The sequence below is a fragment of the Eptatretus burgeri genome, chromosome 2 (assembly GCF_056783735.1).
Source record: "Eptatretus burgeri isolate ZD-2024b chromosome 2, Ebu_testis_v1, whole genome shotgun sequence".
Lineage (NCBI taxonomy): Eukaryota > Metazoa > Chordata > Myxini > Myxiniformes > Myxinidae > Eptatretus > Eptatretus burgeri.
Window position 1 is genome coordinate 24,307,969 of NC_140962.1, and position 21,778 is coordinate 24,329,746.

The 21,778-nt window shown below is 44.5% G+C and overlaps 1 protein-coding gene across 8 annotated transcripts in view; it reads left to right on the top strand.

The window, feature by feature from the left end:
* SPAG16 (sperm associated antigen 16) overlaps positions 1–21,778 on the top strand; it is a 253,165-nt gene that overhangs the window by 220,941 nt on the left and 10,446 nt on the right. For 7 of the 8 annotated variants that reach the window (XM_085865943.1, XM_085865910.1, XM_085865933.1 and 4 more), the window contains one exon: positions 1,134–1,260. In XM_085865943.1, coding sequence (XP_085722069.1) covers positions 1,134–1,260 — 127 coding nt within the window. Of the gene's footprint in view, positions 1–1,133; positions 1,261–8,825; positions 8,968–21,778 lie in introns of all 8 variants that reach the window. The other variant, XR_015053718.1, reaches the window with a different exon arrangement.

The window sequence follows — 21,778 nt, forward strand, 5'->3', positions numbered from 1 at the left end:
GCTCTTCATCTCCATGGGCTTTGGCACAGGATATCATTGTCTTGATCCCTTGATCAGCGAATTTCTTCAATTCCCCTCCACCATGACACCTTGAATCAGCCATATCTGTAAAAACAAAACAATGAATTAGTAACTCGCATTAATGTCGTATGTGAGCGTCCAATTGTCAGAATAGTGACCTTGTTTTCATTCAAAATGTATCTCACACGGCAAACAATTGCCAGGAACTCGAACATTGACCTCAAATTTACTTCTAATCACAAAAATAAGGTTAAATATCGATTCCTCATGCCAAAATTATATGGAATAGATGTCTCATGTGTTATTTTAAGTTCATTACCTAAAAAGTTATATTTTCAGCCCGGTCGATGACGGCCATCTTGTATTTGCGCAAAAATAACAGATTTCCCCATGGTTGCCATCCAGGCAACCAAGCTTAATTTTGTCTATGCATGCCTGTGAACAAGAAACCACCATAAAACCATACACTTTTGAGGACAACAAGGTTACTTCTCTGGCAAATGGACTATCCGGGCAGTGTTTATGTCCGGACGGGGGTTTGTCTCCGGACGTGTCTGTGCGGTATTTATTTCTTGATCGGAGTTTGTCTCTGGACGGGAGTTTGTGTCCGGACCATGTTTATTGTATCACCAGTACCAAATGAATTTCAGACATTATTTTCTTTCCATCTTCACTGTTATTCAATGCAGAATCATTTCGAAGGGACAGTTTGAATCGTAATTAATGCTCCATCGCACATCTGCCTTCCCTTCCTCTCACCTCTCACAGCCTTCCCTTTCCCCACCCCTACTTGCTCCCCCTCCCTCCTCTCTACTTTCCCTCCACGTCATCACTCTCCCCACTCTCTCTCCACCACACACCTCCTTTTCTCTCCCCCCCTAAGTATTACCGTCAGCGAAGCGGTGGGTGGCATTTGCTAGTATGGAATAAGTAAAAAGTTTGCCGAGCAGAAAAAGGTGTTTTCTTTGTGGCATCTCAACACGTCTCATTCATTAGATAAGCAGTCATGGTGTAATGAACATGTGGTATGAAAAGTAGTGTATGTGAGCATAAAGCTTAATATCCTTGACGATGTGAAGTTTAAGCTGAAATCACATTTGTGTGTGGCGCAGGGTAATATCGTGGCATCATGCGATTCACATGGCATGGTCATTCTTTGGGATTTACGAACTTTTGCCATCACCTTTTGTGTGAACGCTGGGTGTGACTCAGCCAATGCCATTTCCTTCAATCCATCTGGTATGCCGGTTCTCATCATACAAACCTATTTTGGCTGCTTTTTTTTTGAAATTTCTACAACACATATGAAAATAATTGTGGTATTTTGCTATAAATCAGCAAACATGTCTGTAAGACTGAACCACTAAGGCTGTAATGTAAAAACTGATTGAATATGTAACTCAAACAAGCAATTTTTCAGTAATTTAATTTACTCCTACAAGATGGTGTGGAAGAAATTCAGTTCTTCTCTTCGAGAGTGAAACCATTTATTGACAGCACACATCAAATTACAAATAACAACAAACATGCGCATGGGATAAAGGATAACAAGACAAGCAAAAACAAACACGATCCTCTTTTTTCCTCAAAATACACAGAGCATTTGTCTTTATACTATTCTTGACTGCAAAATACATGGGAGAGGTAAACATCTGGCAAGGGTGAATGGGAGGGGGAGGGGGGGAGCTGGAAAACATGAGAAAGGGAACTGCAGACATGGCCACTTTAGGAGGGAAGTGGTGATAGACAGGGTCATGATTGCAGTATGGGAATACGAGGCCAGCCTTGAGAAGGAGAGGGTGAAAACAAAGTTAAGACAAAATATGAAGAGGCCGAGTGAATGGAGACACAAGCCTATTACTTTGATCATACCTTCCGTTCACCATTGAGGAACCAGATTCTCAAAATACGACATTTCGTTTTATGCTGTCATATTATAATTGTTCTTGGACAACAAGGCGTCTGTTGCAATAGTCTTTCGGGAGTTATTTAATTACAACCAGACAATAGATGCCAGCATCAAAGCGTCCTTCTCTTGAGCAGCAGAGCAGTTTCATTTAAACATTCGAAATACTAATTTGGATACATACATTTCAATGAGATAAAGCACATAAGATTTAGTAAGATACCATTTTATATTGCTTGTATATCATCTACATCACCATGGAGATCAAAAGACTGTAAAAAGAGATTTCACTGACAGTCAATTTGATTCCAGTACGAAAGCAACACCTTATTCTATGCTGTTAAAAACAGTCGTAGCAAAATTGAGAATACATGAATAGGATTAATTTCATTTCTTCCACATCGGGATCAATTCTATTTGTAATAAATGGCTCCAGATTGTTTTTGTAGGTATTAATGTCATCTCTGACCCTCCCGGAACACAGTCAAAAGGTATACATTGGGACCATTATGGTATTTAGCATTTTTATATGAACTTTACACAATAAGCAATGAAGAATCAAGTAAGATTTCATACTAAATACAATATTTCTTATTTTTCCTTTGACAATGAAGGCCCAACCAAAGCGATTAATTGCTACATATAGTGCAGTTGTTGTTTTCTGCTGCCAAAGGCACCAGAGGCATTATGTTTACCTTTGCCTGAGGAGAGGCTGTTGCATTTGGGTCCTTTTGTTTGTTTGTTTGTCTGTTTGTTTGTCCACACATCACTTTCGTGTTTTTAGATCCTCGTGGAGGATCTCTAAGTCTTACTCACGTTGTTGTTCTTCTTCTACTTCTTGTGGACTTTTTGTTTCACAGCCTACAGTTTTCATCGAAACTTCCTGAAACTTGGCATATATATATATATATATATATATATATATATATATATATATATATATATATATATATATATATATATATATATATATGTAAAAATACCCTGCGCAGACAGTAACGATCTCCGATTTTGAAAATTCCTCCTAGAAAAAAAAAGTTATGACGTCAAAATATCTCCGCTAATGGAAATCGCCTAAAAAATTATCTCCAAACCGAGGCAAGCTTTTTGAATTCTGTTTGCGGGAATCGAACAGGGCATTGGCAGAGATGAATTACCGCACATATGATACATCACTATGAGGTTATATAAATTTTTATGACGTCATTCCTATTTTTTGACATTTTTTGTTTTTTATTAGCTCGCCTGTTCGAAGAATAGCGATACCCCCGGCGTGAGCGTGAGCGTCAGCGTGAGCGTGAGCGTGAAAATATTAAAGTTTTTGGTGCAAGTTATTTTTTCCTTTCTAATGTTTTTATCTACCACACTTTTTTATACGCCCGATATATATATATATATATATATATATATATATATATATATATATATATATATATATATATATATATATATATATATATATATATATATATATATATATATATATATCGGGGCGTATAATGTGATGCCTGTCGTCCGTCTGTCTGTCTGTCTCTGTCTGTCTGTGTCCGTCCTTCCGTTCCTGTCCGCACTCTAACTCCCAAAGTTTTCAACTTTCATGTTTCATATTTGGTACATAGGTACAGACTGTGGAGACGGTGTGTCGCGACATACGTTCGTCATCTAAAGTGGTTGCCATGGCAACCAGGATGCTGTTTTCCATGTCGTAGCACAATTCTGTATATACCTTCTTGTTCGGGCGTATATTGTGCTCACTTGCTTTGTTACTGATTACAATATACAAATACATATATTGCTTCAAAATTATTTGGATCAGACTTCACTGCAATGCTTTATAAAAAATATTAATTATTAGACTAGTCTTTTTAAAACGATAAATATATAAACAGGCGAGCATTGGGTGGCTTTGACACCAACTCTCTGGTTTCATTTCTTTCACAGCCTACAGTTTTCATCGAAACTTCCTGAAACTTGGCATATAGATGTAAAAAAAATACCCTGTGCAGACAGTAACCATCTCCGAATTGGAAAATTCCTCCTAGAAAAAAAAGTTATGATGTCAAAATATCTCCGCTAATGGAAATTGCCTAAAAATTACCTCAAACTCGGCAAGCTTTTTGAATTCTGTTTGCGTGAATCGAACAGGGCATTAGCAGAGATGAAGTACCCCACTTATGATACATCACTATGACGTCATATCAATTTTTATGACGCCATTCCTATTTTTTGACATTTTTGTTTCACAACCAAGAGTTTTCATCGGACCTTCGTGAAACTTGCCATGTATATGCAGAGAGCCCACGTGCAGGCAGTAACCATCTCCGATTTTGGAAATTCTTCCTAGAAAAAAAGTTAACGTCATAATATCGCCTCCAATGGAAATCGCCTATACCATTATCTCCGAAACTAGTTTGTTTCACAGCCTACAGTTTTCATCGAAACTTCCTGAAACTTGGCATATTTATGTAAAAATTCCCTGCACAGACAGTAACCATCTCCGATTTTGAAAATTCCTCCTAGAAAAAAAAGTTATGACGTCAAAATATCTCCGCTAATGGAAATTGCCTAAAAATTATCTCAAACTAGGCAAGCTTTTTGAATTCTGTTTGCGGGAATCGAACAGGGTATTAGCAGAGATGAATTACCGCACATATGATACATCACTATGACGTCATATCAATTTTTATGACGTCATTCCTATTTTTTGACATTTTTTTGTTTCACAACCCAGAGTTTTCATCGGATCTTCGTGAAACCTGCCATGTATATGCAGAAAGCCCACGTGCAGGCAGTAACCATCTCCGATTTTGGAAATTCTTCCGAGAAAAATACTTGACGTCATAATATCGCCGCTAATGGAAATCGCCTATACCATATCTCCGAAACTAGGCAAGCTGTTTGAATTTTGTTTGCGTGAATGAAGCTGGGCATTAGCACAGATAATTTATCACAAACCTGATACATCACAATGACGTCATATTCGTTTTTATGACGTCATCATTAAGAGGACGAGGATCTTAGCTCATTCGAGCTTGTTTTTTTTAATCTCGGTTCTTTTTTTGTTGTTGCTTTTTGAATAAGGCTCACTTTGCTGTGCCTGTACGGGTTTTTGAGATAAGAGTTGCATCTAGAACCAAAATCCTATCCAGGTTCCTCCTGATGACTTCATATTTGCTCTTTACTTGTTCGGGTTCCTTCTGATTACTCAATGCAGGACTATACCTGTTTCACTGTTTGGTCTTCCATTTGATTTGAATTGAATTTATTTTAATCCCATTCTCAATTAAATTGAATGACAATAAGCATCACGGGTCAGGGTCAAGTGTCCGGTTCAAAGCGGGGTTGCATCAAAGTGGGATGTCTTCGTACCCGGTAATCCCCGCCAGCAGTTTTCAAGTGACAGTTCTAGTTATGTCTAATATTAATTATGGAACACACGAGTACACAAGCACCATATAAAAGAAGTCCTGACGAGGGGTCTGCAATCTGAATGCTCCTTTTCTTGTTACCTTCACCACCAAAGGTGAAGGAGGTTAGGTTTTCACCCCTCTCTGCCTGTTTGTTTGTTTGTCTGTTTGTGTGCAGGATATCTCAATGTTGTGGACAGATCCAGATGAAATTTAGTGAACAGGTTGGGTGTGACAAGATCGAACTGATTAGATTTTGGTGAAGATCTGCATCCGGATCCGACTCCTAGTATTTTTAATGTGATTCTTCACCATTAAGAGATAGGACAAAAAATTATATATAGCACGATATCTCAAAAAGTTGTGGACGGATTCCGAGGAAACTTGGTGGACACGTTGGGTAATTGACGAGGAAGAATTTATTCAGTTTTGGTGAAGATCCGAATCTGGATCTCGGATCCGATAATTTTTTTTATTGATTCTTCACCATTAAGAGATAGGGTTTAACTAATATATAGCACGGTATCTTAAAAAGTTGTCGACGGAGACGGATGAAACTTGGTGGAGAGGTTGGGTGTGGGACTGCAATGAATTGATTCGATTTTGGTGAAAATCTGAGTCCGGATCTGGATACGAGAATTATTTAATTTCTTAAAGTGATTCTTCACCATTGAGAGACGGGCCAAAAACAATTCAGTACTGCATTGCATGATATTTCAAAAATGTATCGGGCCTGATATGTTCTCGTGGATCAGGCATTACATGGCGGTGGTATGCGCTTTACCGAGTGACCTAGTTTTAAGGTTGTCAGACGGACAACACATTATGGTTGTCCGTGCGTGATGATTTTGTTACCACGATAAATTGTGAACCACTGAAGGGATTTTTTTTCACCAAACTTGGTATCAAGGTGTATTATGATGCAAAAATGAACATATTCGATTTTTGGGTCAAAGGTCAATGGTCACATGACCTTTATCTGAAAGTAGCAGATTTTCATTACCACAATAGCTTATGAACTGCTTCAGGGATTTTTTACCAAACTTGGCACAACTATGGACTGCAAAACAAAGATGAACTTATTTAATTTTAGATTGAAAAGGTCAAAGGTCATGTGCCCTTTAAAAATAATTTTGCAGACCACTTTCAGGTTACCTTTCATTTTTCATGTGACCTTTAATTGAGATCAAATGCAACAGTGGGTTAACATGTAACATCCATTGATCCATTGATACATTCATGTCAAATTCTACTTTCGATTTTGCTATATTTTGTGTGAGTAAGCAATAGCATGAAACCGATTTTGTTGATTCCAGAAATATGAAAGAGATGCATCTGTAATGTAAAATTCACTGAAAATAGTGCAAACAAAACAAGCACATAGATAAGTACTGCACAAGGAATAGGCAGTGTAAAATATTCATGCAATCTGAGTCACAGAAACGTGACGTTTGTAAAAATCCCACAGTACCTTTCAAAAGCAGAAGGTCATTGTGTGCTGCTCTTCTGTCCCAATTCCAAACGAAGACCTTTGGTCTGCATTATTACTCATTACTGGTCGTCACAGATGCTTTTCCCCAGCAAGATATGGCAGTAATGCCGAGAGAGCAATTTCATTTGTGCCACAACACCATCAGTTAAAACCTTTATTGCCCTTGTTCACGATTTACTACTCAATCACCATAATACAAAGAGATGCAAGGAAACAGGCACAACAGGAGGTCATTTAGCCAATCATTTCTGTGTTCCTTGCCTTATCCAAATCCAAACAATCTGACCTACTGAAGATTGCAATCATACAGCTAACCCCAAGCAGGGAATTCAGTGAGGCACCTGCTGGTTAACACTTTCCTGCCGTAACCTTTACAGGGCATTAGCACAGATAATTTATCGCAAACCTGATACATCACAATGACGTCATATTCGTTTTTAGAGGACGAGGATCTGAGCTCATTTGAGCTTGTTTATTCACTGCTTCCAAAGGCACAAAGGAACAACACAAAAACTTCTGCAAATTTAACGGTCCAAACAACATGTTATAATGATATCGAGCAAATTAAAAAACTTAGCCTTTCAGTCATTTAAAAGTTGTAATCGGTATCCACAACCATCACTGACCATGCTGTGGAGCATCGGCCAAGAGCCCCTCACTTTTTTTTTATTCCGGCCTCCCTTTTACACCTTTATCCGCTTTTAAATTCGTTTTATCTGCAAACGCTTGAGCGATTGACACCAAACTTTCAACATAGAAGCACTTACGCATGGATATTTTTTTCAACAAAGTTACATGATGATTGGATGGAAAATAGTGCCAGCGTTCCAAAACATCCGTTTTCTGTAGGCATGGGTTGCAGGGTGTTTCACGTACCAGAAATCAACGCCTCGACGTTACTTCGCCTGACCAAATTACTTTCACTTCTTCACTGGCTTTTCTGTTGTCAAGAAAATGTTTCCCAGTATTAAATGAGTCAAATTCCTCATCAAAATCGTTCGTTTATCAAAAGAAAGCACCTTTGTGTTTGTAATCCTTGGATTTTTATTTTAGAAATATATTATGATAAATTATGAAATGATCGAAACCTTAATGAAAAACGTTGCCCAGCTGATGATCCAGGCAGTTGGGAAATCAGTCATTTGCTGATAAGTTAAGGTTATAACTTCAAATAAAATAGCTTTTAAAAAATAGCCTTTTGATGATGTGAGTGTGATCAATTTTTGACTTTTATTTTTGGATTTTTGATGATGGATGTAAATACATGCATGTATTTGTATGAATATAGGTGTGCGTGCGTGCATGCGTGGTCTGTCTGGCTTCCTTCTTGGGACTAACAGTACAGTAATTGGTGGGATTTTTTTTTTGATTATGCATCACTTTCAGTCCTCCCAACATGGCCATGAAGTTTTAGAATGCTGCGTTGATGACACAACCCCAAAAATCCTGCTGTGCACGATCAATATGAGTCTGTTCACCCCTTGAAAATAGATAATTGGATGTGAAAATTTAGTTCATGTGTTCATGGAGCTCTCTGGTCTTGGTTTAATGAGCTTGATTTTGTGTGTCAGTCAAGACACATGTATCATTGTCAATCCCTAGAAAAGGATATACATGTATCATTGTCAATGTCAATCTGGGGAAATTGTCTCTGAATCTTTGCAGACAAGATCGATTTGACTCTGACTGGGAAATCAAAAGCCATTTTCTATTGTTCACAGGGTGCCATTTCTCTCTTGTATTTGGTTCTGCATCTTTACCTCCCAAAGGTCGAGTTCAAGGATTATTTATATTTAAGTGTTGAGAAAGGTTATGCGAGTTATGATATTGTGTGAATCGTGTAATTTGTCCTGTGTTTTATGAGAAAGTAAGGATATATCATAGCAAGATTGTCTAGTGTTTAATGTTATTGTATTCATTGGTCTGTTTTAAGCTAACTTTGAACCCAGCTGGTCCTTGCTTTGCTCATGAAAGCCCCGTCCCTCTCCCCCCACTGAAGTGTTATATTGGACCTTTGGCTTTCAAAGGACAATCTCAATCGCCTTCATGGAGTTGCCACGCTTTCTGAACTGATATGTTTTCATCACCATGATACGAAATATCGACTCTTGTTCAATCCTGCACGGGTCCTGGGCTCAAATGTGAGTTCCTAGCAATGGCAAGTCAAGAAAGAGCATTCAGACGTTATTGAGAAAGAAGCCTCTTGACCATTGGCATGAGGATATACATGTATCACGAGCTGTTAGCTAAATACTTGGCACACTTTAACATTAGGATATAAAATTTATTCGTACTCTGATCTTTCAATTGTGATTAAATCTGGTATTGTGGGATCTCCTTTTGCTGGCATTTTGCCCGCTCGGCTCTCATGCTCCAAGTTATTTGTGCACAGCTCTGCTACTCATTCAAAAGGACCGGAATTAAGCCATTTTGCTGTCATTGTATGCCAGCCAGCTGCTGTCCATCCATTTGTTTGAGTGAACAGAATATTTGTGTGAGGTTTGCTGTCACAATTTGCACTTGTCTCCCAGAACCATGGGCAGTGCCAGAAGCCTTCAGCATCACAACCTTTTCCCTTGTCTGTTGTGTCAGAATTGGTGTTGCTTTCGATAGAACAAATTCAGCCTTCTTACAATGAAGCACCTTTTTCATGCCCATCCTAGACCAAAGGGAATGATGAATGGTTTCAAAAACTGTGTGTGGTTTACTCCCACACGTTTGTGAGATGAAACTCATTCATACAATTTCGCAAATGGACATGTTCTATTTTCGACCTCCCTATTCATCAAAATTGCTTCATTTGAAAGTATAGCTGTGGGATAAATCCTTTGACTTCTGGTATGGCTAAACTGCTTGTTGTATTCTGTTCTCTCTGCAATAATCCATTTTCTTGAGAAGAGTTGTGAATAGATAGAAGCTTGGATTCTATTAGGTGAACAAATGTTTATTTTATGCGAAGTGATTGCATTAGTTGATGTAGGGTAGGTTTAAAGGGATTCACATCATTTTGAAGATTTGTCTGTTGTAAGAGTACATTGCAAGGCGTTTTTTGTCACCTGGTCCACTTGCTTTAGAAGGTTTCATGTGTTTGTGTTACATTGTTTATGATTTTGAAATATGGTTGTTTTACATACCACCCCAAATGCAGTGCAGCTAAAATTTGAAATGGTGATTCATTTCTGCTTGAATCAGTATTTCCTCAATGCAGGATTTTCAAAATGACATAATCCACCTCAGAATGCTTGGCACACTTGTGCAGAAACCCCTAGAAACAACGGTCATCAGGGCTTGTTAACGTATACCATGCATGTGACTTAAGGATTGTTCTCTAAAATTGCTCACAAAGCTTCGAAAAGAATCTGAAAACACTTGGAAAAGTACATGAGAGAAAGGGATGTGCCTCTGCACTATGAAAGAGTTGGGTAACTTTCTCAGGGTTGAGAGGGTAAAGATCTTACAGATCCCAACAATACAAACATTCCTGATAATGTTGCTCTCTGCAAGGCCCGAAATGTAGATTGTTTCACCAAAACCTCTGATTATCACTGCTAGTGAATGGACTTTGAACCTCACAGGTGTGCCTCGTGTGATCATGGCAGGCTCTGTTATTTATTTAATGCATGTCTACAATTGGAAAGACGATGCTGAGCATCACTACCAACAAAGTAATGGCGACTAACTATTTGACAAAGTTTGTGTTTGTGACATGGGAATAGACAAAGCTTGTGCAAGCTAATATTTATGAGGGAGTCGGATGTAACAGGCTGCCACATATCTGCTTTGGGTTCATTGAGGGGTGCACCGTATCTGCTTTGCATGCTTCTTAGCAGCGATGGGAAGATCATATCTGGGGCTTGTGAATGCACAGGGTAAGTTTAAATAAACTTTTAAAAATGATTTTGACTTTAAAAATGATTTTAAAAAATGATTTGATATTTATAATTTTGCATGTTTGTGAGAAGGGGGGTGGAGTGGGAGTTCTGAGGCCACAAAATAAATTACAACTAGATTTTTGCATCTATTACTGAAGAGAGAAGTGTGTGTGTGTGTGTGTGTGTGTGTGTGTGTGTGTGTGTGTGTGTGTGTGTGTGTGTGTGTGTGTGTGTGTGTGTGTGTGTGTGAGAGAGCGCGCGCGCGCGTGCATGCTGTATATCCACTGCCGCCGTTTGCTTGAACGGGGTGACGATCCTGATAGAAGAAGGTGGGTGTCAAAGATTGATGAAAAAAAGGCGGGTGTCGAACGTCAATGGAAAAAGATGGTCCTGAGGTAAATCATCCGAAACTACAGCTATGTTTGACCATCAAAATGAACTGTTCAGGAATAGCTTGTGGTGTGTTTAATGAATCAAATGTCCTGTAAGTCCAAAGTGAAAATGATTACCAAAATAAAATGTGGAAATAAATCGTCTATTTCCAAGCGAATGTGTCTTGATCGAATGTGTCTTGTCTCTACCCTTCTCTAACGCAGCAAAGAATTAGAATCCCTCCAGACAAGGGGATGGGTCGATTCTGAACATGCAATGATGGAAATAACTGTCTGAGGACCTGAATGTTGTGTGTATTACTCAGACATATCTATATATATATATATATATATATATATATATATATATATATATATATATATATATATATATATATATATATATATATACATATATTGTTGCGAATTCGCGCCCGTCGGCATGCGATCGGCCGCTCGACTCGAATGGCGGCCGCCTCGCCCACCGGAATGGACAATTCAGTCATGACCCTCTCGGACCAACGCCGGGTGCTAGTCACGGGTGGGGGATTAACCTCACCACGATCGTGCCAATTGCCCACCCACGCAGGATAGGGTCGCTCGCCAAATTCGATCTATTTAAGTACCTGCACAAATGGTTCACCGGGCGATCGCACCATGCCACAGGCCGATTCCGGACACGAACCGCTTAAGCGGTCCGTTCTGTACTACAGTGATAACCGAGCGGTGTTATCGTCGGCCTCGACGGTTCTGATTAATTATCGGGCGTAGTAAGCCCACTACGAACCCTTTACGTGAAGCAGGATGGAGGCTCAATAAGGAAAAGACGAAGCAAAACGGGAAAACAGTTCACAATGCACATTTATTTCGCGACACACGGAGAGCACACATATACAGCCAAACAGTCAAAATGCACATGTAGCAGTTAAAACAAAAGAAACAACGACGCAGAGTTACTACCGACTACGCGCACACACGGCAACACTTATACAGTTCTACTTTACAGACGGCTCCAACACACATTTACTCAAAAGCAAAGGAAAGAAGCCACCCTCATAGACAAGGGGGCAGATGGGCCTGTAGGCCAATATGCGCGCGTGACCTGAAGGAGCGGCCAGGTCCGCGAGACCAGGTGGGTCCTACCCGCATCCTTGTGACGCGTTGGCGGACGAGCCGCAGATGTGGCCGCGTGGCTGTGCCCCGACTCCGTGCTCCTGGGCGGATTTCGTTGGCACAACGTTTGGAGTGGGGTGGGAATGGGGCCCCCTTGTTGCAGTATCTCAGCGCGGGGAAAGGGGGAATTGTTGATGCCCTACAGGGGGGAGAATGGCTGGCTGGCTTGGGTCCCGCGACGAGCGACCTCACACCGCGACCTCGTCGCCGACCACCGTCCTTCTTGCCTCGGACTGGAGCTCCTTGGCCTCTTCCCACAACTCTCCTCAGCCGACTGCAGAACCCAACTCGATGCCTTCGCCACCCGACTCTACTCTCTGCCACACCGATGACTCGACTCACTCTGCCCTGCCGACACACACTGCTACTGCCACACTCTGCTCCTGCCACACTCTGCTGCTGCCACACTCTGCTGCTGCCACACTCTGCTCTCCAACCAAAAACTGACTCTGCCATGATTCGCCTTGCGCTCGCCGTTTTGGAGGCCGGCAGGAGAAAACAATATGCAAATTTCCGGATCAGGATAACCTCGGGGGCGGAGCCACGCCCGCCAATTGGACGGAGGAAAAGTGGGCGTGAACCTCCCCTGATCCTAGAATTTTCACATTTCGATTTCACACATACGCGCCTGGAGGCGGGGCCAAGCCGCTCCGCGCTTGCTAATTGGACGGATCAGAAGTGGGTGTGTAGCGTTCTTGATCCGAATTCTCCCTCGGAAAGGCCGCCATCTGCGCTCGCGGCGCGGTTTGTATTGCTAAGCGAGCCCAAGACAGCCCGACGCTCAGTGTTCACAGGTGGTGCGGGAATGGCTGTAGAAGGAGAGAGGTGAGGGTGGTGGAGGGTTTATCGATGGTGGTTTTATGGTTATGGTGCCGTTTGGGAATGACGGTGATGCGATGTTTGCGGGATTGAGTTGTGAAGGTGAAGGTAAAGGTCGTGGCTGTTGGCGTTGTTGTTGTCTGAGGGTTGGAGCGTGGTTGTAGTTGGTGACGATGGCTTGCGTGGTGGTTAAGGTGGTTGTTGTGTGATGGCGGTTGAGACGTGGTTGGTTCAAAATAAAGATAGAACAGAAAAACGGCTATCTCAAAGCGTCGCAGCCCGAATGAATCACATAAATTCCCTCTAAACAATGGGTTTGGGGCTAACTACACATGTACTTAGAGTTATCTCACCTACGGGCCCTGAATGGTGGTTTGAGAATTTCCACATCCGTAACACTACCCCTCCCCTTTTTATAGACTCGTCCCGAGTCGTCAAATTCTCGTGTGCCATCATGTGTAGTTCTCCCCAAGTACGTTTTACCTTCGGATCCCTGAGTGCGACATTCGTGGTATTCATGTCCCCAAAATAAATAACCTGAGGGCTGAGTAACTAACTAAACAAACCCACTCACTCAGACGACTTAAATAAAATTGCCGGCGCTAGACAGACATGCCGGGGGCGCACTCATATTTACAGTACATCTTAACTTACAAATTTTACACTAAACCATGGCCCAGGATCAATGGACTCTGCATAGAGAAAAAGAAGAAGAGTCAACAGAGAACCGGCGCACGGGCCGCCACTGCAGGCCCGTGTTGTAGCTGCCAACAGGACAGTCCTTGTGGCTTGCCGACGATCCTGGTGCACATGGCAATGAACAAAGGAGGGGGGGAAGCAAAATTGAACGGGGCTGGTGAACAGGGGCAGTGCGCATGGCATGGCAAAGGCAGAAGGCAAACACAGCCTGCAGAACCAGGCCGCTACAGGCAAACACAGCCGGCAGATGAACTGGCCGGTACAGGCCTTGAAGCACAGCAGCTGCAGACGATCCGGCCGGCACAGGCCTTGCAGTGGAGGTTGGTGGAGGGAGTGCGGTGGTGCTGGCCACTCGGAAGGTGGGCTCGGACCTACCCTACGGTCCCCCTCCCAACCTATCGCCTTTGCCTGTCACTGTCCATACCCACTCCCTTAATTTGTAAAAACCCAATTTAGCCCCAAATTTTTTTGTTGTTTTTATTTTTACTTCCCCACTATAAATCGTCCCCTAATCCCCTTTGCTGTCCTTGTTCGGCTAACCTATCTCGTCACCAGCCTACTCCCAACCCCTACGTTCCCTTCCCGGAGGGGAACAAGGGAGAGCGAGCGTCCTGTGTCGAGGCCCAACGAAGCCTCAGGATGGGCTCCCCAGACTTCAGCGATCTTACCCAAAGTGGGTCCAGCGGCCCACAACGAGAGTGAAGGGATGGATGGTGCGGAGGGGTACATCTCCTAATCTACCCTAACCATTATCTCTTAAACTAACCCAGGGCTTTCAACAAGCGCCTCGCGCTTAAACTATTGGTTGAACAACCCAGATTCCCATCGCCTGTGTTGATGTCCTCACAATTTCGGGCCTCGCCCCCCCCCCATTTTCTTCCCGTGCCCTCACACGGTCTCATGGCTGGGACGCGTGGCTCCCCTTGGCAGGCACTACCCTCTGCCGATTCTCCAGCTATGGCACCCCCGGGCACTACAATGCCTCCGAGCCTACCAGCTCCCTAAACACCGGGGAGTGCCCTCCCTGGCGACTCCCCTGAAATGCTCACATGGCAGGGTGGCTTCCCAGGCCCCTTTCCGAGGGTCACCCGTGCCCACAACACTGCCCACGCGGCTAACGGCGCCCCGGGCCCCCGCATCATGCGGGCTCACCCGTGCCCACTACGCTATCCCGGCCCCCCATGGGCCCTTGGCCTACTACGGCCGACTTGCCTGGTGCCCGGGGTACCCACTCAGCGATACTTACCTTTCGCAGCCACGCTCCCAACCCGTCAACAGGGCTCCTGCACCCCTCCAAATGGGTATCGAGCCTTCACTCCCACCAACAGCAAAACGACTTCCATTTTGTCAATTTAACTAACCCACTAACTCACTTTACACTGACCCCGGGGTCCCTTGGGCGGGAGTCACGCCTCCCCCCAATCACTCATTGCACCATGCATTCCCCATTCGCTCCATTCACACAGACCCGCTGGCCTCACTCACTCATCATGAACTCACCTCACAACTCTTCAACATACACACCGCTGAACTCTGCCATCTTTCTAACTACCTCCCCTAACTCACTTGTGCTCCCACGTCGTCCCTTAAACTATAGCACATTCCTTTTAATATTACGTAGCTAAGCTACGTCCCCTCTACACATCCAAAGTCTGTCTCTGTCTTCAAATATTCCAAAAATCATTTCCCAACCTAAATCTGACCTACAATCCCTCTATCTAATCCATTCCACGGGCCCCATGAGGACTTACCCCTGCCCCATGGAACCGGTCTAGCTAAGCTAACCCTTACCCCTAGCTAGTTCCATCCTGTGCCCTGGCCAAGGGGATCATCCACCCCTTGCCCAGGAATCCTGTTCACCCGAAAGTGAGGCTTGCTCTTTTTTTATTTTATTGCGCAGCACCAGCACGGAAACTCACAGCTCGCGCACTTTGCACCTGCCCGTAACGTCATGCAGCTGCACGTGTACCTCGTCCCTTCTTGGACGGCACCATCCAGCAGGGTTTCAACCACACGTGCAGCCATGATGTCACCCGGCGCATAAAATAAAAAAACACAAGCCCCACGTCTCGAGGGGTTCCCCACGCGAACACATGTGCTCTGCCCGTTGGAGTTTAACACACACGCCCGCGTGGAGAACCCATCCGGTCCAAATCCGTTTACCTGCCTAAACTTTGTCCGTCCGCGGGATCGGCAACATTCACCGCGCGCGTTTCCGGACCGGGCTTCACTCCCGCAAGCGATCACGTGGCAGCCTCGTGCGTTGCACAGCACGGACCTCGCGCTCGCTGCTGTGTAAACCCGGCACGGTCCCCATTACAGCTACGGCCGCTACCCGGCTTTTGTCCGTCTGTCGCCGTCGTCGTCTCCACTCCATTACACTCACCCCGGGAGACACGGCTGCACGCTCACGCATGCCGACTGACATCTCCCTTACATACAGCGACCTCACACACGCTGTCCCTCTCCTTGCACTCGGCCGCTCACTCACTCGTGCCGTTTCCCTCACACACACCATACCACTCACACACGCGGGGGCATTCACCCGCGGTGTCTCACTCACACACCGTGCCTCACTCCCACACGGCGTGCTGGGAAGCACGCATCTCGGCACACTTGCCACCACACCACTCACACACGGGATCGCTTCCACACACGGGGGCGCACTCACACCTTGCACCACACACACCGGGACAACCACACTGGGGATTTGTGCCACCCCAAGGGTTTCCGGGGCCTCAATACCCCCCAAGCTCAGCGTGCACCCGTTCGCAGCAGTCGCCCCTCGATCTCGAAAAGCACGACCGAACCCACCTGGTCGTGAGTCGCCTCAAGGGGGCATACTCCCTCCCCTCGTTCCCGGAGGAAGCTATCCAGCTGCTCCACCGGGTCTCTAACCAGTCCGCCAGCTCCCCCTCATGGTCCTCCACTACCTCAATGTGTGTGTGTTCGTCACTAACCCCGTCCAATTCACTCTCTATCTCCCGTGTCTCTGGCAATACTTTCATTTCCTTCTTTGTCTTTGTTACTTCCCTCGTCTCCTTTTTTATGTGTCTCCTTTATCAGGGCCCGCCCCAATTGTTCCTTCATCCGACGAGTGGCGTCAATCAAGTCCTGCACCACCAACATTTCTCCTTGTGGTGCTGTCACACATCCCACCTTATTATGTTGTTCCACTTCCTGGCTCCTTCTGAGTCGTTCCTCCTCTCAGAACTTCCTGAGTTCTTCGTTCTCCCTCCGGAGTTTTTCAATCTCTGTGGACTCCAATCTTGCTCCTCGTTTTAGTTGTTCAATTTCCAACTCGCATTGTTCTTGTTTTCTACCCCACAGTTTCTCCTACTCTTCATTTTCCAATCGCATCGTTTCTTTCAATTGGCTCATTTCCTTCCTGTGTTTCATTCGCTGTTCTCTCATTACCCTTCCTTGTTTCCTCTCCTGTCTTTCCTTCCCCAGTTTCGTTGTTTGCTTCATTTTGTTAATATCCCTTTTGTGTTTCATTTGCTGTTCTCTCACTACTCTTCCTTGTTTCCTCTCCTGTCCTTCCTTCTCCAGTTTCGTGGTTTTCTTCATTTGGTTCATCTCCATTTTGTGTTTTCGCTGTTCTTTTTCTATCTCCTCGCACTCCAGCCTCGCCTTTTCTTTCAATTGGTCAACCTCAGCTTCATGTTCCTTTTGTTTTCTATCCCATTGTTCCTCTCGTTCATCCCTCTCCAATCTCGTTGTGTCCTTCAATCTCCTCATTTCTCCTTCCTGCTTCATTCGTTGCTCCTTCAACTTCTCCTCATATTCCAACCTTTTTTTTTCCTTTTGTCGTTCAGTTTCAAATTCATACTCTTTCCGTTTTCTATTCCACTGTCTCTCTTGTTCCTCATTCTGCAATCTCGTTATTTCTTTCAGTTGACTGATTTCCTTCTCCTGTCTGAATCTTTGTTCTTTCAGTACTCTTTCTTGTTCCTCATTCTGCAATCTCGTGGTTTCCTTCCATTGATCGATTTACTTTTTCTATCTCATTCGTTCTTCCATCATTACTCTTTCTTGCATCTCATTTTTTAATCTGGCCTTCGCTTCCAGCTGTTTGATCTGTACAGTGTGGTTCCTTAACGTTTCATTCTCTGCTGTCGTTCTTTTTTCTCTCACCATCCTCAACTCGTTTTGTAATTCCGTCTCTTTGTTTTGGTGTTTCTGTAACTCAGAAGCTTTCTCTTCTAATTCTTCTCTCATCTCCGCACACTCCGACCTTGCTTTGGCTTCTAATTGTTCGATCTGTACAGTGTGGTCCCTTAACGTCTCATTCTCTGCTATCGTTCTTTCTTCTCTCAACTTCTCCAGCTCGTCTTGTAATTCCCTTTCTTTGGCTTCGTGCTCCAGTATCTCATCAACTTTTTTCCATTTTTCCTCACTCTGTTCATCCCTTTCTTTGCACATCTCATCCCTTTCCCTGCTCACCTCCTCATACGCCAACCATGCTCTTCTCCTCAATTGTTCCTGATATTCCTGTTCTCGTGTTACCTCCTCCTCTAGTTGCTTTACCCCCAAATTAGGTTTCCGTTTTTGCTCTTCTAACTTTTTCTTCAGCTCGCTCTCGCCGCTTGTTCCCACTTATGGATACTCAACTCTATTTTCCCTATTTTTCCCTTTAATTCTTCCTTTAATTGTTTTACTTCCAGCTCGTGTTTCTGTTTTCCTTTTTCGAGCTCGGTCCTCCATTCTTCCCAAAGCCCGCCATTTTCCGGCGTAGGCGCGCTTGACCTCGCCTGCCACGCCCACGCTGTTTGAAACGATTGTTGGGAGCGCTCGCCTCGTGTTGCGCCATTTGCCGCGCCATAAATATCCACTCGCTCCGTGCTGCACTGAGGTGCGATCATGCTGCCATTATGCGACCCAGTTTGCCGGCAAAGTCCATGCTCAGAATATCGGGTTGAGCTCCCCGGTGGATTATAATTACCAGAGGTACCATCCCGGGCCATGGATTCTACATGTCTACACATATACATTTCTACCCCCGGCACCCGCTCGCCTTGAGACTCCATCTTATTTCTCGTAACGGGTTAATTAAAATTGCTCATAATTTGGAGGGAATCGGGGGTCGCTCCTCTCACCCCTGAACCGATTCCCCATGAATTTAGCTTGGAGGCGGGAGGGTTTGTTTCCCACTCTCTGACACCAGTGTTGCGAGGAGGAGGATGGGTTCATCTCCCACGACTTGACACCAGTATGGCGAATTCGCACCCGCCGGTGTGCGATCGGCCGCTCGACTCTAATGGCGGCCGCCTCGCCCACCGGAACGGACAATTCAGTCGTGACCCTCTCGGAAAAACGCCGGGAGCTAGTCACGGGTGGGGGTTTAACCTCACCACGATCGTGCCAATTGCCCACCCGCGCAGGATAGGGTCGCTTGCCAAATTCGATCTTCCGAAGTACCTGCGTGAATGGTCGACCGGGCGATCACACCACGCCACAGGCCGACTCCAGACACGAACCGCTTAAGCGGTCCGTTCCGTGCTACAGTGATAACCGAGCGGTGTTATTGTCAGCCTCGACGGTTCCGATTAATTATCAGGCGTATTAAGCCCACTACGAACCCTTTACGTGAAGCAGGATGGAGGGTCAATAAAGAAAAGACGAAGCAAAACGGGAAAACACTTCACACAATGCACATTTATTACGTGACACACGGAAAGCACACATATACAGCCAAACAGTCAAAATGCACATGTAGCAGTTAAAACAAAAGAAACAACGACGCAGAGTTGCTACCGACTACGCGCACACACGGCAACACTTATACAGTTCTACTTTACAGACAGCGCCAACACACATTTACTCAAAAGCAAAGCAAAGAAGCCACCCTCATAGACAAGGGGGCAGACGGGCCTGTAGGCCAATATGCGCGCGTGACCTGAAGGAGCGGCTAGGTCTGCGAGACCCAGTGGGTCCTACCCGCGTCCTCGTGACGCGTTGGCGGACGAGCCGCAGATGTGGCCGCGTGGCTGTGCCCCGACTCTGTGCTCCTTGGCGGGTTTTGTTGGCACGACGTTTGGAGTGGGGTGGGAACGGGGCCCCCTTGTTGCAGTATCTCAGCGCGGGGGAAAGGGGGAATTGTTGATGCCCTGGGGGAGGGAGAATGGCTGGCTGGCTTGGGTCCCGCGATGAGCGATCTCACACCGCGACCTCGTCGCCAACCGCCGTCCTCGCCTCGGACCCGAGCTCCTTGGCCTCTTCCCACAACTCTCCTCGGCTGACTGCAGAACCCAACTCGATGCCTTCGCCACCCGACTCCACTCTCTGCCACACCGATGACTCGACTCACTCTGCCCTGCCGCCACACTTTGCTGCTGCCACACTCTGCTGCTGCCACACTCTGCTGCTGCCACACTCTGCTCTCCAACCAAAAACTGACTCTGCCACGTTTCGCCTTGCGCTCGCCGTTTTATAGGCCGGCAGGAGAAAACAATATGCAAATTTCCGGATCAGGATGACTTCGGGGGCCGAGCCACGCTCGCCAATTGGACGGAGAAAAAGTGGGCGTGAATCTCCCCTGATCCTAGAATTTGCATATATCGATTTCACACAGACGCGCCTGGAGGCGGGGCCAAGCTGCTCCGCGCTTGCTAATTGGATGGATCAGAAGTGGACGGGTAGTTTTCTTGATCTGAATTCTCCCGCGGAAAGGCTGCTATTTGCACTCGCGGCTCGGTGGGTATCTTGAACGAGCCCAAGACAGCCCTACGCTCAGTGTTCACAGGTGGTGCGGGAATGGCCATAGAAGGAGAGAGGTGAGGGTGGTGGAGGGTTTATTGGTGGTGGTTTGATGGTTATGGTGCCGTTTGGGAATGACGGTGATGCGATGTTTGCGGGATTGAGTTGTGAAGGTAAAGGTCGTGGCTGTTGGCGTTGTTGTTGTCTGAGGGTTGGAGCGTGGTTGTAGTTGGTGACGATGGCTTGCGTGGTGGTTAAGGTGGTTGTTGTGTGATGGTAGTTGAGACGTGGTTGGATCAAAATAATGATAGAACAGAAAAACGGTTATCTCAAAGCATCACAGCCCGAATGAATCACATAAATTCCCTCTAAACAACGGGTTTGGGGCTAACTACACATGTACTTAGAGTTATCTCACCTATGGGCCCTGAATGGTTGTTTGCTAATTTCCACAGCCGTAACAATATATATATATATATATATATATATATATATATATATATATATATATATATATATCTTCTTCTTCTTTCAGCTGCTCCCGTTAGGGGTCGCCACAGCGGATCATCCGTATGATCCGCATAGTGATTTGGCACATGTTTTACGCCGGATGCCCTTCCTGACGCAACCCTGGTCGCCTCTTACGACACACAGGGATATGGTACACCTATTTTTAACCGGGGTGTACACCGGCCCAGTATACTGGTACCCATTTCGCCGACCTCGGAAGGATGACAGGCTGAGTCAACCCCCTGGTGTATTAATTCAGTGGCTCAACGGGGCTTGAACTCAGGACCTTTTGTATCCCAAGCCGCTGCCCTAACCCCTGCGCCAACACACCAGGCATAATATATATATATATATATATATATATATATATATATATATATATATATATATATATATATATATATATATATATATATATATATATATATATATATATATATATATATATATATATATATATATATATATATATATATATATATATGTATGTATGTATGTATATATATATATATATGTATATGTATGTAACCACAATGTATTAAATATGCACAAAAGCCACACACATGTTTTTGCTTTGTATATGTACATTGGGTTATTTTTTTATGTGAAATAGGCAAAGCCTAGAAAAGAATGAAATGCGGTAGGTTAGAAAGGTTCTTCTTCTTAAACGTTATATCATTTTGAAGCTGTACATCAATACAATATGTTCAACTAATGTCATGACATATGCTGCACTCATTAAAATAGTCAAGCATGGAAGTAATGCAAATACACATTTAATGACCTGGTTTTGGAAATCATGAGATAAA